At 37.7% G+C, this 15975-nt stretch overlaps 2 protein-coding genes across 4 annotated transcripts; both read right to left on the bottom strand.

Annotated features, from left to right (window-relative positions):
• Positions 1–1194: 1194 nt before the first annotated feature.
• On the bottom strand, positions 1195–6032 carry Bm6022 (Uncharacterized protein; the record flags this gene model as incomplete). 3 transcript variants are annotated; one of them, XM_043073983.1, is made up of 13 exons in its annotated part: positions 1195–1414; positions 1611–1876; positions 2042–2189; positions 2363–2574; positions 2687–2838; positions 2949–3060; positions 3158–3562; positions 3646–3864; positions 4056–4206; positions 4317–4420; positions 4656–4853; positions 5613–5725; positions 5873–6032. In XM_043073983.1, 13 exons carry the CDS (start codon positions 6030–6032, stop codon positions 1195–1197), a joined length of 2460 nt encoding a protein of 819 aa, XP_042929917.1. The 3 variants fall into 3 exon arrangements, with proteins under 3 accessions (XP_042929917.1, XP_042929918.1, XP_042929919.1); XM_043073984.1 differs by lacking the exons at positions 5613–5725; positions 5873–6032 and having other exon boundaries at positions 4656–4829; XM_043073985.1 differs by lacking the exons at positions 4656–4853; positions 5613–5725; positions 5873–6032 and having other exon boundaries at positions 4317–4327.
• A 3306-nt stretch (positions 6033–9338) lies between these two features.
• On the bottom strand, positions 9339–9862 carry Bm9656 (Uncharacterized protein; the record flags this gene model as incomplete). The annotated part of the gene is made up of 3 exons (XM_043073982.1): positions 9339–9492; positions 9579–9708; positions 9778–9862. 3 exons carry the CDS (start codon positions 9860–9862, stop codon positions 9339–9341), a joined length of 369 nt encoding a protein of 122 aa, XP_042929916.1.
• Positions 9863–15975: the final 6113 nt, after the last annotated feature.

The raw sequence follows: 15975 nt of genomic DNA, 5'->3' as shown, positions 1-15975 counted from the left end.
ATTATTTTGAATCTGCAGTTCATGAAAAGAGAACTATTTACCACCACATCGAATAACAGGAAAAATAATTGAAACTATCCCAAACTCCAGTCCGCGTGGATCGCACTCAGGCGAAAAAATTAGAAAAATAACAATCTTCAAGAAATTTTAATAACCTTCATCAAACATTTTACGCAAGAAAAGCTCTAAAATATTTCAAAAAATATCAGGCGGAATAACAAATAGCTAGGATAAGAAAAATAATAGTAGGAACATTACAGGAATTCAAGAAATTTAGAACAGGTCAAATAGAAAAGCACTATGAATCTTGCAAATCTGCTCCTTTATCTCTCGAACACAATTCATGCTGTCAGTTGTTAAAATAATCTGGTCAAATCGCTTGCTGTAGGTGATTTGTACAAACATATTAACTTGAAATACACAAAAACGCCCAAACGACGAACAAATTATAACCATAAAAAAAAAAGATTACGATTAGAAAGGATATCAGAACACCTAAGGCTTGCACAGTAATAATGCACAGCAACAACCCAGCAGTGATGCATTCGTGAGATTTTTGATAACCGTACCTATTATGTAGATACCGCCTAAACGAAACTCGAATTCTCTAAAAAGTACAATTATGAAAAAAAGAGAGGTATTTCGCATCACGGCCTATGTTGCTTACAAACAGCTGGTGAAATTCCAGTAAGGCCAATTATATCGAACAAACCCGATGTTGGGACTACTAACAGGCAGCCTCAATACGAGACTTATGAACGATCAAATAAAAGCAAAACAACATATTTTGAACTGTGTTTCTGAAAGACCGCAACACGCGCTAAACTAGAACCATGCCAATGTGATAGGCCTACTGCTCTTCACCTGACTTTTGAGTGAATGTCGTGGATAAATCAAGAGCCCAGTGTGTAATATCGAAATTGATAGCACTCATCACTTATTAACATGTAATCAGTCCAGATATTTACCCTCACTGATTTGCTAAACGTACGAGTTGTCATATCTATTAGAAGTTCCCAGCAGTAAATAAAAAAAAAAAAAAAAAACATAGCTCAGGTAACAGATACTGCTAGTAATGTTCAGATAATTTGAAAACAATTTATAAAAAAGTAAAAAGCTACGTGGAAATGGCTTAAACGGTGTGCGATTTGAATGAGATCTGCAAAAAGAAACCTCTTCTAATGCTCAACAATTTTAAGTCCACCGAGTTTTTTCTGGAATTCTGCTTAAAGGACTTTCATATTCATTATTTTTCCTCTTTTCTCGAAGAGAAAGAGGAGCTTGAGGTATGGTAGTTGTACCAGCTGCGGCAGAATTATTTGACGGTGATTTGGTTCCTTCTCTCCTTGCACGATTCATCGCTCTTTCATCACGATCTTGACTGCTGTCACTCCTGTATCCACCAATTACATACCTTCAAATGACAGTTTAATAAATAATTAAATGTCAATAGTTTTGTGATGAAACTAATTAGTAATGAATGTACTCTGCAAATTAAGAAATGAATAAAAAACATGAAGTTATCTTAATCAAATACGGCTAACTCAGAAAATATACTCTAAGGAAACTTTATTCTTCGTATAAATACGAACCTTTTTGAAAATGCTAACCTTTTCACTTGACGTGGATCAACAGCAGCACGAATTTGTGGCATCCAGTTACCTCCCGAACTACGACGACTTTCATAACTGCCAATCCGCTCTGCATTGTGTTCTTCCATAAAACTATTTTCGTAACCAGCTAAGTGCAAACGATGATCTTGGTCACGATTTTGAATTGTTACCTGCACTGCCGCCCCATACACATTATCAATTCCAGCTCTTGATGTGGATGTTGACGTTGACGGTATCTGTCCAATTTGAATTAAGCTATTGGGCTAAAACATAAGGAAGAATAGATCTGAGCACTAAAGAAACAAATAAAATTAAATGCTCTTTAAAATACAAAATATTTCACTAGAAACAACAAGAATGTAGCTAAATCTTTAAATTTAGCTTGCTGAAAATGAAAAAAAAAAAAAAAAAATTTAAGCAATACTCACCGGAGCAAGACGCGGGTCCAACGTAGGAGTTGTGGTTGAAACCAAGCGAGAATCAGCAACAGTCGTTACACGTGGATCACTTACTGTTATTCTCTTACGCGGATCTCGATTTACGGTTGAAATCCTTGGACCAGCTAACCTTGATGCACTGCAATTACTATTCACTACAAAAGTGGTAAACTACGTAGCAAAATTCAGCGCGTTATAGCTTAAATAAATGCCGACCTGCATACTGCCACTTCTCTGCTATCAGCTAGATGTTGTTTCCTTGGTCATATAAAATTATAAAAATATTAAATTACATTATTAAACTCAATTAACCTTGATTCTTCTTTTGGAAGAACAGAAAGAGCAATGGACTGGGTAGCAGATATACTTGCTGTAGCATTCGATTGCTGCACAAATATTTGAGCCGGTTGTGGTAACGATGGTGGCGCGGCATTCATTAAGGAATTCGTAAAAGCATCAAACTGTGACGCTAGTGCTTTCTTGATCCGCGGATCGTTACGAAGACCAGCATCAGTTAACGACATCTAAAATTAGACCGAGATATGATAACAATTTTTCTTTTAATTGAAATGAAAAAAAAAGCAATGTTATCATAGCCTATACGATTACAAAACATTTATGCCAGGTTCTTTATACCTGCAATATTTGAGAATCAATATTCGTTTGCGGGCTTGGTATGTCATCGACAGGATGTAGCTTCCATGCACGTATATTTGTTTCCGGAATAGTTAGAGCATTTTCATCAGCGACTGCATCTGGATTAAACATGGGCGGACTTGCTGGAGATTCTGCAAAACTACCAAAATTACTTATTCAGTGGAAACTGAAAGTAAAGTTGAAGAATACAAATATTGATTATTCTTCCAAGAAACAGAAAAAATCGGTATTGAGTGCAAACCATCCATAGCATTGTCCTTCTTTACTTTAGCTGTTATTTGTTCCAGCATTTTGTTGATGTTAAACGAATTATCTTCTTCATCCTCCATTGAATTGCGTTTTTCAACACTTGCCTAAACAAATATTTTGATAACATTTTAGTAGTAAAATGTTTAAATCAATTTTCTGTGAACTGCGACTGCTTTGAACAGCAACGATTGAAAAACAAACCGAATATTGCTGCAGAACAGTCGTTGCACTTTGAACAGGTTGAGGCGGCGCTAATCCAGCAACAGCACCACTTAGTGAAGTTGGATTCACAACCGCTGTAGCAGGGATTGAATGGTGCGGAAAAAAAGCAGGATAAGGAGTTGGATTAGCAGTCAAAGGTGGTGGTATGACGAGCTGAGGTTGAGCGATAGTAACCGGAGTTCCAGATGAAAGAGTTGGAACAACGACAGCAGGTGGAGGTATGACAGTTCCAGTTATTCCTCCATCTGCAGTTACTGTGACAATTGCCGGTACCGTTGGTTGAGCACCAGGTGAAGAACTTGGTCCACCAGGAAGCAAAACTCGTCGTTTCAGAGGTCCTTGCGGAATAGCTATACGCGAGGCTAATTCATCGTCTTTCATCATCTGAAATATAATAATTTAATTTCATAAAGAAACAACCCTCAGTCAAGAAAACAAACCTTAGTGCACTTTAGGAAAGCACCAACCTGGTCGAATATTGGTTGTGTGAAATTGTTCAGAGGCAAATGTGAAAATTGACATGGATCTTTCGAGCATTCTCCTTTATGAAAAGCTTTACATGGGTACTCGCCATGTAGTAAAGGACACTGAAGACCTTTTTTACAAAAACCTTGCTGATAGAATTTGCACAGTTCAGCTTTGCGACCAGAATCTGCAGCATCGTGAGAATATGAACAGCTGTCGCCCTAGAATTTCGCAAATTGTGCCTTTATAATTTGCCGAACCTTAAATTTCCACGGTTCTTTTAATCACAAAAAACACAATGATCAGAAACTTCAGTAACTAGTCAAGGCAGTTAGGTTATTTTCAATTACTTCCCAGAAACTAATTTATTTCTGAAAGTGCATAGGTAATTAAACAAATCAAGATTACTTACGTCTCTGCAATATCCCTCACGGAAGAATTTACAAATTTGACGTTCACCCCAGCGTCCTCGGAAGCCTCTTCCGCGATAGCAACCTCGCACTGGTGGTGAATGTCTTGGTCGCTTAGGGCCACCGTATGTTGGACTTATAGAACGTCGACGCCTACAATGAAACATCATATCTTTAACTAAACTGTAACTACATTCGAGGCTGCGATCAATTTTGTTTGATTATTTGTAATATCCCTAAATTATTTATTTTCTTATACTAACCGTCTCTCCATTTTGGGTGATCCACCTCTGTAATCGCTATCACCAAATTCATTCACATCACCAGGCCCTCTGTGTCCATCTTCATCTCGTATCCACCGGTAATCCTTGAAATATTACCTCAGAAGGTCAGAAATCATGTACATCAAAAACTACACTAATTTGGTAATGCTATGAAAACCTGAAGAAAACGATGCTCAGAACATGACCAGAATGATATAACTGATAAGGAAGTTGATTATCCCTGATTGACCCTCATCAAAAAACTATACAGATTGTGAATTTTGACTCAGCAGCATAACCAATTAAAAAATGTTTAATTGAAATAATATATAATTATACCTTATCAGCTGAATCCCCTCCTCGATTCCTATAATCCTTATCCCCTGTTCCATCACTTGGTGAGCTACTGCCGTACCCATAATATTCTTCATTCGCATCAACCGTTGGAGAGGCGATTGTTGTGATCCCAGGTTTCGCACGCTGTTTTACGCCAGTCATCCAGGAACTCAACATGCTGCCTTCAGCACCTCTTGCATTCTAAATTTTGCATCTTTCAGATTGTAAACAGTAGTACCAATCCCATTTCCAAAAGTACTACATTTCAAAGTCTGAGCTTAAAACATCTTCATGACATTTGCTGGCAGAAGAAGTATCCTGAGACTCAAATTCATACAATTATATATATAGGGATAGAGATGGCATATGAATTCTAAATATTACTGTCAATAAAAGTTCCTAATATATCAATTTCCGAACTGTAGGTCTGAAAAATGATTTTCAAGCTGACCCCGCCCTCTCAGTACATACCCAAATGGCTCCAAAAGGGCACACGAGCGAGCTAAAGGCTCCTGAGTCATCCATACTAAATCCAAGACGCTCACTGCAGAAGTCAAACCACTTATTCCAAATTGGAAGGGATAGGGACGGTATATGGGTTCTAAACATCAGACACTGTCAAAAAAAGTTCCTAATTAAGTCGAAGCGTGGGACACGCAAAATGAATCTAAGTTTGAATATCTTTACAGGAAGTTATGTTACTGATCAGAAAAATGTCTTCATAAAAACTATGGTAATTGTAATTTTGTGGTCAATTTTTGGAAGCCCGCAAGGACACTGGACCAACTGTAAAATACACTGTAATGTATTTGTTGCGTTTGCATGCATTCTCCACCATCTTCTTGTTTTTCAGATATCTCCAGTCATCAATCATCATCATTTTTCCTTTTTTCACCAGTTATTTTATTATTGTTCGTTCATATGTCTGTTTTTGCATGTTGAATGATTTTTTATGCGTACCGCTACTTCTCTGTCGAAATCACGCGGTTTACGTAAAGGCGGCTGATTCAAAGATATATTCGGAGATACAGCTTGCGCTGCTTCTCGATTTTCCGTTGTTTCACGATCGCGTCCTGAACAAAATTCACATAAATCTCATGTCGAAACTGCTCTGGATGAAAGTATGATTGATCAGACGATAAATTACAAACGAAACAGGCAGAATATTATACCATTCACTAAGACATTCAGATAACTTCTAAAAGATCAGCAAGAACAACCTTCAGCATCTTCGTCGTCACAGATTTCACCCTCTTCTGGTAGCTCACCATCTTCTACTTCCACTTCTGCAATGCTTTTGTTTTCCAGTTCAACGTCTTCCCTTACTGCTCCCGAAAATTCGTATTCTTCTAATGAGCTTGCCATAGCAACATCGACCATCGTTAACGCATCACTTTCTTCTGTTAAATAATGAATCGTCAAATCCAAATAGCAAATATACCATCCAAAAACGCGTAAGGAAACGAGTAGGACATGCAGTGGAAATAGACACTATGGCTTCGTTTAGGATTTCGATTAAATTATTTTAATAGATCCCTCTGTTTCAAATTGAAGATTGTGCTTACTTAACATCACATAAAAATGACCAACTGAAATAATTCCTGAGGTTACCAAAAGATTTACGCTATCTTCAAAATTATGTTGTATAAATGAGTCTCTCGTTTACAATCCACAATAGTGGTTCTTTACGTTAGAATGGCTTGAAATTACCAAAGTACTCACATATAATAATGGTTGACTCATGATTATGGGGTGGAAACTCACAGTAAGAATACACATTGTTATGGAAGAACAATGTCTAAAATCATTTCCCAAAAGTTCCAAGTAAAATTAAGGAACCATTGCACAAAATGAAATCCATTTCCTCAACGAACAAGAGATTGATGAGTGACAACAAAAAAAAGTGCTACGTTCAGTTTGCTGAGCCCCATGCCAGATTATGTCATGTACACTTCACTCTCATTTGTTCAGCAAGCAGTTCAGGAAGGAAACCTTACGTATTCTATCTCAGCTTGATTAAATTAAGCAGACAACTGTTTCTTCTTCCTTTTCAAAAACTGGCATTCACTTTCCCCAATCAAATAACCATAAATTCTGAACAAAGAATAACGTCAAAAGTAAAGAATAGCACATATTTGGCTTCAAAAAGTGTTCAAATAAGAAACGTCATACAAAAACGATTTATCAGGTTCTTGACGATAACAGCACTCTGTCTATTACTTTCTTACAACTGCCCTTAATTCGAGTCTTTCAAAAAGACAACCGGTCTTCCGCGACACTTGTGGGCATGACTCACAGGAAATTTACTTTACTGTCTCAAAAAAAGGATTCGGAGCAATTATTTTTTCCAAAAAATTCACATGACCAGAATCAGCATTTCTACACAATAATCCAGAACAACCGTGATTTCATCAGAACGACGAAAGAAGCGCTTTGAGAAGCGAAGATATAACGGGGTAATTTCGCTGAAATTGCATACTTTTAGTGAAATTTTGGCAGTTTATTCAACGACGTGAAGTGAAGCGGTGTTGGCCATAAAAGAAAATTAAATCATCTGGTGGTGTCTAACATTATTCCCACGGCTGCAAATCCACTATTCATACAGGTGTCAACAATAGTGAGTCGGAAGTAGAATGAAGACCTTAAATTAGCAGAAAAGCAAGAAACTTAGTTGCTGAATCTTTCATTTCAACAGTTAAGGGAACAAGAAAGTGTCACGACGATGAAATCATAACTCCAATTATACCCATAACCGGTCGCATATCCTTTGAAAAACATGTAATCAAATCGACTAAAGCCTCAACCTGTGGAATGTTTCATGCACCAAAGCCGAAGTGCTTCAAGTCTTCTATGAAATTCTGGATATCTCTATTTCTAAATCCCAGTTCGCCATACCTCTGCGTAATCCTAAAGTGCCAACAAAAATGATATCAATTAACTTTAGCAGTATTGTAATATTTCCACTTCCTGTTTTGTTCTAAAATCAATAACATTCGCCATAATTTATTAATCGCTGAACGAACAGAATGTCTTTCCAATCAGTTCATACAAATATTAGAATTCTACTTTTAAATAAATGTAAATGTGATATAAGCTTTGATAATCTATGATGACCTTACGACTCTCAAATGACCAATTCAAAAATGAGCGTAGACTACCTTCGGAAACGGAGTAAGATTTCGGAAACGAAAACTAAATTATAAAAAACATGCTCCTAATTAAATAGCACACCTGAAAGCTGTTCGACCTGTTCTAACAGATTCATTAACATCTTCACAAAAAAAAAAAAATTTGCGATACTTTTTTCGATGCTATGAACTTGCGCAACATTAAAAAGATGCTTATTTTAATTGGAGAATTTATTGCTTCCTCTGAATTATCACTTAAACAGTTCCATTTTACAAGCCTTAAAGTCCTGGCAGCTAAAGTCTCCTTTCCACCTCACAGCAACATCCTCCGAACTTAAGTGTTGCCAGCATCTTTCCTTCCAGAAGGTTTGGCGACGAGGTACTCGTGAAAACTGCACCAACAATTTAGATTAAGATGTGAGCAGAGACGTTAAATTTCACTTCATAAGCTACCTTCGGTATCTAGGAACCACTCATTCCGTGTTCACGGACTTCGTTGGCTTTTTTTCGGAAGAAATTGTGATTAAAAATGTGTTTTGAATTCTTTTGAAAACTTTCCGATCTGCACCACTGCGACACGTACTATGCAAGATGACTTTATGGTTAGGCTACATTCCAGTCACTACTCGAATTATGGGCATAAGCAGTGGGAAGAAAGAGGACACTACTAAGACCTCGACGGATGATGCTAATGGTGTTTTAAAACCCCAGAAAGGAGAGTCGAGCGAGTGAATACGACGTAGCACGACAAAAAAGTGAACTGATAGTGCCCTTGCCAGCTATCACCCCACAAAATTGCAGGAGTTGACGGATATATCAGTAGTATATCAGTGGTGTGCTTCTCAACATGTGATGTTCAAGGATGTATTCAACAGCAGCCCTGTCTGCACTGACCATGTCGTCGTATCTTTACATTCATCGTTGGCAAATGTTTTAATGAAGATCAGAAACAATTACCAATGGGATATCAAATGCCTGAGAACTGCAACATTGCCATCTGCCACTCTTAACACAATTCCATCCTCTACATCTAGTAAATGCACAAACCGTACAGTGTTTCTGGTCAACAAGCTTACATGCAACACTTGATAGGTCTTGACAGAAGCCGCGCCCACAAGTTCAAGTTCCGCCCTCCTCCCCACAATATGCATCCTGCACCTGCATAGTTGACGTGATGCCTATGTATATAAGTAATAGTAGGATGAGTGCGCAGCTTATTGTAAATTACTTTACAATTTTACTTCTCTAGAGAGATTTAAGCATCTCTTCCAACCTGTCAAAGCTACAAAAATGTACAGAGCACAACTTTCGAATGAAAAGCAATAAAATCAACTTGCAGATGACACTCATTTTTCAAATATAAATAACTCCAATCCAAGTTTCCTGAACAGCTATGAAGTTTTGATACTTGTAAAAGCAATCTTCTTTTCTGCATAGCAAACATAAACACTGCGGTTGTAAACACAGATGGCTAGTAAGGGAAAAGAGATTAGGTTTTTGCGTGACCAGCTCGTACCACTTGCCGAGGAAAGACTCTTATTAGTATCACACGTACAAATCAACGCATAACTTTTGTATCACCTTCAACCTCCAGCGTACACACATCCAGGCTGCGGTCTTTATAGCGTCGCATCGTCAGCACGGCAATGGCACACCGGCACCAACATAACACTCTGCCACTCTTCCCTTCCTCCCTATCCGCCTTATACAATCTATTAGGACTACCTTACTCTTTGCACCCTCCTGATCTCCGTCTCCTCTCTCCCGCCACTTATTGCTAGAGTACCTCGGCTCTCACCTATAAATGCTATCTCCATCTTCCACAATTTTGCAGGATTGATCGATTTCCTTCCGCCCTACATCCCCACACCACATATCGTCCATCATTTCTCCCGTTGTCTGGCAAACCAACCCACTCTGCTCTAGTGCTGATATTATCTTCATTCCCGAATCATTTCAACATCCGTATTATTAGCCAATTCGGTTAACATTCTCACATGTGTGTCTATGTGTAGATGTATGTGTGTGTGTCTGTGTGTGTGTACATGTGTGCGTGTGTACTTGAAATGACAATGGACACATTGTGACGAGATGTATAGGGAATTTTGTCCGCCGCTGGATGGATGGTGGCAAACAGTACGAACGGCAAGACGTACTGGTCACGCCGGCGGGGAATGACCATTTGAACACATTCCATGTTCACCTTCCAATCCTGTCCCTTCCCTCTCCTTTCCCCACCTTCCACGACTACTGGTAAGTAGCGGTTGCCAGTTCTTGAATATGTTAACAGTGATTCTTCTATTTGTTGTGAAAATTCCGGGAGGGATTTGTGTTACTTATGGAACCCGTTACTACAGAACAAAATCAAGCCAAAACTTAATTGCAAATCCAGTTTTATGACCTTACAGATCCAAGGTTTCGTTGCTATACGCTTCCCATAAAAAAGGTGCCTGCCCCCAGATCCATGTAATGACATTGCTTCCATTTGCTATTCCTATCATTAAACTGTTGGCGATCTTGTTCATGGAGGTCAAAACCAAATCCGATATCCCTTCAGACTTTTGGAACTTGTCTCCGTGTCTTATTCAAATTATTACTTTCTCTTTAAAAACTTAAAGATAGGGAAGATGTAGTTCGCTCTCTATAATTTTCCGTCTTCACTTTCTTTTCATTCCTGCTTGTCTTTGTTTTACTTTTCCTAATTGTCACTTTTCAGGTAATGTTTTGAAAAGATAAATTCCCAATAATTTTGTGAAATAAATTAGCAGCAATAACCAAAACTACCCTTCACTAGAGGAAAAACACGCCTCTCGGTAGACGAGACTATTCTTATTTTCAAAACTACCATGAAAGACTGATGTCGGTCTCTTCTGCATAAAATTGATTTTATAAATTGTTGGAAATTCATTCAAGCAATGTCAGTTTTTATGAAAATTTGTTGAAAGGGACTGTCGTTGAAGTTAATGACGCAGGTACTTTCAGTCGCTGATGCTTCCAGTACAATTTACGATAGAAGAGTGGTGAACTAGTAAGTAAAAAAGTTATTCTAATAGACCGCTTCTGCGATGAGACTTGCACACATGCATACGCGACTCGCACAAAGAGACCACAAATACACAACACACTTGCAGTGGGAAAACCGCGGTGTACGAGTGGCAAACTTTCTATACGCCCACTCTGTCTTGCCTATCGTCGTACCAACACATACACAGTTGCTGTTGCAGCACATGCGCGTGACGCATTTCAACTGCACTCGCAGCATTACGAAGAAGTCCTCACCCTTTAAATCCTGCATTCTCTTCCGCCCACCTGCCCATCTTTTTTCGTACACATCGCTTTTTTATTGTTAGCAGCGAGCCATGGGAAGCATAATCCAGCTCAATCATGAACCGAAATTTGCTTGTGGATCCCAGAAATAATACATATTCAGGGTATCACAGTGATTGATGTCTCATCTATTACTTCCTCATACACAGGTATAACCAGTCATTCCAATTACTAGGGACTAGTGTGTCCTTTGCTATCAAATAAAGTCGAAGTTTCGTAGTTCGTGAACAGTCAACTTGAAGGAGAAAGACAACAATATACCTCAGTAACTGATAGGACCACCCGTAAAAATTAGCAGGAAGGACTTTGCTTCTTTCATGTAACTCTGGTGATCCCCACTGAAAATCCAGATGTACAAAGACGACGAAGCAACCAGACAAAGGGAAAAAGAAGATCGTATTAGTGGTGCAAAGGTGGCACCAAAAACAAATCTCACACAAAGCAAATGTAATAGGTGAACAGCCAACTTGTACCTAATATATGGCCTTTACGTAGTTCTATTCCATATATATATATATGGCATTTAGCTTGGGAAGATACATAGGGAATTTTATAGGTTTTCATTCACAGACCCACATGAGTAACAATTAAGCGATGCCAAGTCCAGTAATCAGCCGCATGTGTATTATGTACAAAAAAAGCAGTATTTCCGTTTTGCGAACATATACATAGATGGTGAATAGTATATATTTACCTGCAGGCTGTACTTGATAAACGTTTCGTTTTTTATGCTGATTTGTAAGGATGTCCCTTGAAGGTGGTAGCAGCAAAGCTGTATTCACAGCACAATCCTTTATTGGTTTTTTGTGTAATGCATGCCTTCTCCAACCATTAATTACCCCATTAATACATCTACATTTAAACAATCTATCATCATTTCGGGATGAATGATCAAAACACTAAAAATGCGAATTTGCAAAAAGAAACATCCGCGGTGACAGTGTCATCGAGTGTCCTGCATATGAAGCTGTATTTGTCCAGCACATGAAGCCCAATTAAAAGTTTAGCTACTCATCAAGGCCCTTGTCCGCTCATCTGCAAAGAGACATACCCCATCAATGAAATATATCTTTCTAGATATCTCAGAAAAGAAGCGGGAAGGTCAAAGTATGTCCCACACACACATCCCAACAATGATTCAAGGAAAGTGTTGCTCGATACAATATGATAAAGCGGGGACCGTTACTGCTATACACACACACAAACATACACATACGCATACATACATGCACATACGTAAGCACAGACGCACACAGATACACATAGACAGATCGATCGCCTAGGCCGGACGCCAATAAACATAACGTCGCTGTGTAATCTTCAACAGACAACTGCCCGTCGCTTCTCTTCCCGTTGCACATTACACTCCCCGATCAATAACCTTCTGCCCACCCACATTCACTCTTATAACAATCAGAGATGACTCCTGGCTCTTCGCCAACTTCTATGACGAACACATCAATTTTAAACGTTGGCTATGGTTGTTAGGCAGGCAGAAGAGGGAGGGACGTTCACGTTGTATTATCACGTGGTTTAGATTTACAGGACGGTGTGAAGTTGGGTAATGGAGTGTTGACCAGAGGGGTATGTGTAATGGAATCATTCCGAAAATATTCTTACTTGCTCACGTCGTTTTCGATAGATTTCTAGTCGATATCCTCATTTATGGCATTTTTCAGTAAAGGGACGGTATTTCAGATGATACGTGGCAGTGGAGCTGTGATATTCATTTCTTCGCTATACAGTGGTAGAAGCATCTGATTGGTAATTCTTGGTACTCTTTGCATAGCGGTTGCTATGATTAATGTTGCTGTTTTGGTCATAACATTGACAGTAACTATTTTACTTGTATTGTTTTAAGTTTTTTGACAGTGACCATTGCCACACTAGCTGTTCGCAGTGACGAAATTCCAACTGCATTCAAACAATTTCTGAAAAACATAATTACCCTATAACAACAGTCTTTGATTATTTTGTGAGCATTCTCTCCCATATTTCACCATTTGAACTCTTATCTCAAGCTTCCTAATGATTTAATTATTCTGCTGATTTTTGTGATCTTACATAATCGTATCCTTTACTGCGTATCATATTTAGTTACGATGTTACTCAATGAAGAAGCTGAAATCCTTTCCAGATTAGACGGTAGGTTGCTTCCGTATAATTATCTTTCCGATGTATCGAAAATCATATTTCTAAAAACATTCCATCGGTGTTATGGTGACATATGCATTAAATTTCGTAAGTTGATTTCATTTTCAAGAGGTCTGTAAATCCGGATAGTGATAGAGAGAGTTTTGTTGTGCATGCTGTAAAATATGAATAACGTGGAAAATTGTAATGTACTTCTCTTTGTTGTATTTTTGGTTACTTTTTATTGTATTTTACTTTTTTCAATGTTAATATACAGTCAGGAAAACCAGCATTAACGTTTGAGAAATAAGAGAACACCAGTAGGACTTATTTCTCGGAATTTAAATGACGAAAGTGACGTATCTGGTGAGGAAAATGATTCAAATGTTGTTCATCCATTTTATAAATTTTGAAACCCAGATCTTGTAGATTAATCAGAAAATAGAGTATGAGGAGACTTCTGGAAAGAAACGTTAACTTTTTTGTTACAGCAAAAACTACTTGGGAATATACAGCATCAACGAACGATTATCAAACGAAGTAGTAGTGAAATAATCTGCCAGAATTTGTTCCTGGCTCTTTCGTTCGTCATACTGGTAATTTGCCTTTTGGAGATATGAAATGAAGCGCAGAGGATGAAGGCTAACCCTTGTAGCGAATCATGCAGAATTAGTGTTTTTAGACTAGCTTATTTGATATTATAAATTTCATTTTCCAGTTGCGTTTCTTTGAAAGTAGTCGACAAGCTTAGCGTTTCTGTAATATCAGTATTTCGATGATATCTGCCGCGTACTTTGTGGTGTAGCCGAATATGATTGCCAATATGCATGCCAGCAGTTCTTTGTTTGTTGTTTTTGTTTTGTGTGCTACGGATTCCTCGTAGGAGCTCCACCGGTAACTTTTTTCCGTTGAGATTTGCCGGTTCCATATTTTTGTTATTTTCTAAGCAAACATTTACTGCTTTGTTTACAGAACTTTTTTTTTTCCCTTGACATAGGAAAAATCATTTTAGTGAGTCGACTATTTATATGAATGAATCCAGTACTACTGCTACTGTTTTCGTTATTTGGAGCAGTCATAATTACGGCTTTATTAGGATTTTCTAAAACTGTATTGACTGCTTACATCTTTTCTCGCATATCAGGGTATTTTCATGGTACAATATTTAGAGATGTGTACTGCACTGTTTTCATTTTGTAAGTAATATCGAATCATACTCTATAAGTGACACTGGCCCAGCTTGAAAATTAAACCTTATTTATGACTTTAAACTTTCATGGTGCATTTTCATTGACTCTTCCGGTGGCTTGATAATTTTGTGTGGGAGTGACACGAACAGTATTTACTGTGCATATATTCTTTGCAGGTAGAATATTTCTAATATTTCTAACTGCCAAGTACTTCCATTCTTTCTGGTGCTGCTGTCTCGTATTCACATTTCAGTAAACTTCCAAATAACCGTAATGTGTTCAATCGTTTACTTATAAAGCGGAAAATGAACTTATTACCAATACATTCTAGTGATGATATATTCGTCAAATCCAGTGCTGTGAAGGAATCGACTGCTTCAAAATCTTTGGTGCAATTTTTTTTTTAATGAGGATTTTTGATATGATTAATTACATAGCTGAGCGTAAAAATTGAACGGATGATTTTTCTAGAGACGCAGTCCTCATTCAAAAGATGGGATTAGGTAGTTCCGAAATTCATATTTTTTCATGGAAATTTCAGAAGATGTTGATTCTTTTCCTGGATTTGCTTGAAAAAGGGCAAGGGGTTAGAAGATTCTATATAACTAAGTGGTGTTTGTTTATGAGTTTACTGTGTTTTAATTCATGATTCCCTAGTTTTTTTTTTTTTTTTTTTCTGGTTTTTAGTATTTATTTAAGACCTGACCATGTTGTTGGGACTGAGTCAATCGCGGAACCTAAAACTCAAGAAAATATACGAAAACGAAAAGAGGTTGTAGAACGTATAAAATGAAAAGAAGGACAGAGTTTGGTCACAGACGCTTCTTTACATGATAGCTGGTAAGTTTGTTGCAAAACCCAAAGTCCTTATTAGGATTTGCAGCTGGTTTTGCAAAGAGCTAAAGCAGCGTTTTGCCAAATTTTATTTCTTAAGATTTTTCCCGGAACGAGAAATTAATTTCACCAGTGGAGATATAATAACTGATTCACAACAAAAGATTTCCTGTTAGTGGCAGAGCGTTGTAATCCTGCAAACATAGAGTGCACTTCACAGCTTTTTATGGTATAATAAACTGTGAATGAAATCAGTGTTTAGGCATTCCAGCGTTGGAGAATATGCAGAGAATCAAAACAACTTTACACGCGTTTTAATTCTGCGTGTTCAACATTTCCTCATGTGGAAAAAAGTAGCAAAGGAACTCTGAAAAGTATGGTTGAAACCGAAATGGTAGCCACTAGTTCCTCTCCGTCTCATTTATTGATATAATGGAACAACATTACTGCTAATTTTATTTTTAATTGTGTATTGTGTTCATTTTCGAAGTTGAACTGGAATACTGGTACCATAATACGCAACAATTCCTGAATAATGAACGACTTAGAGCAGAAAGTAGGCTCGTTTTTGTTAGCTTTCATTTCATATTTATTGGGAGGAATCCTTTATGTTTTGTTTTGTTTTGTTTTTTTTTTCAGTTTGGTTTATTTCAAAAATTTCATATCGTTTATGTAGTGGCAACATTTTTGGGTCTGTTTTATTTGTTATGC

The sequence above is a fragment of the Brugia malayi genome, assembly GCF_000002995.4.
Source record: "Brugia malayi strain FR3 genome assembly, contig: Bm_v4_ChrX_scaffold_001, whole genome shotgun sequence".
NCBI classification, from domain to species: domain Eukaryota; kingdom Metazoa; phylum Nematoda; class Chromadorea; order Rhabditida; family Onchocercidae; genus Brugia; species Brugia malayi.
The sequence above is the reverse complement of the archived record's forward strand: the minus strand, read 5'-3'. Positions and strand labels throughout refer to the sequence as shown.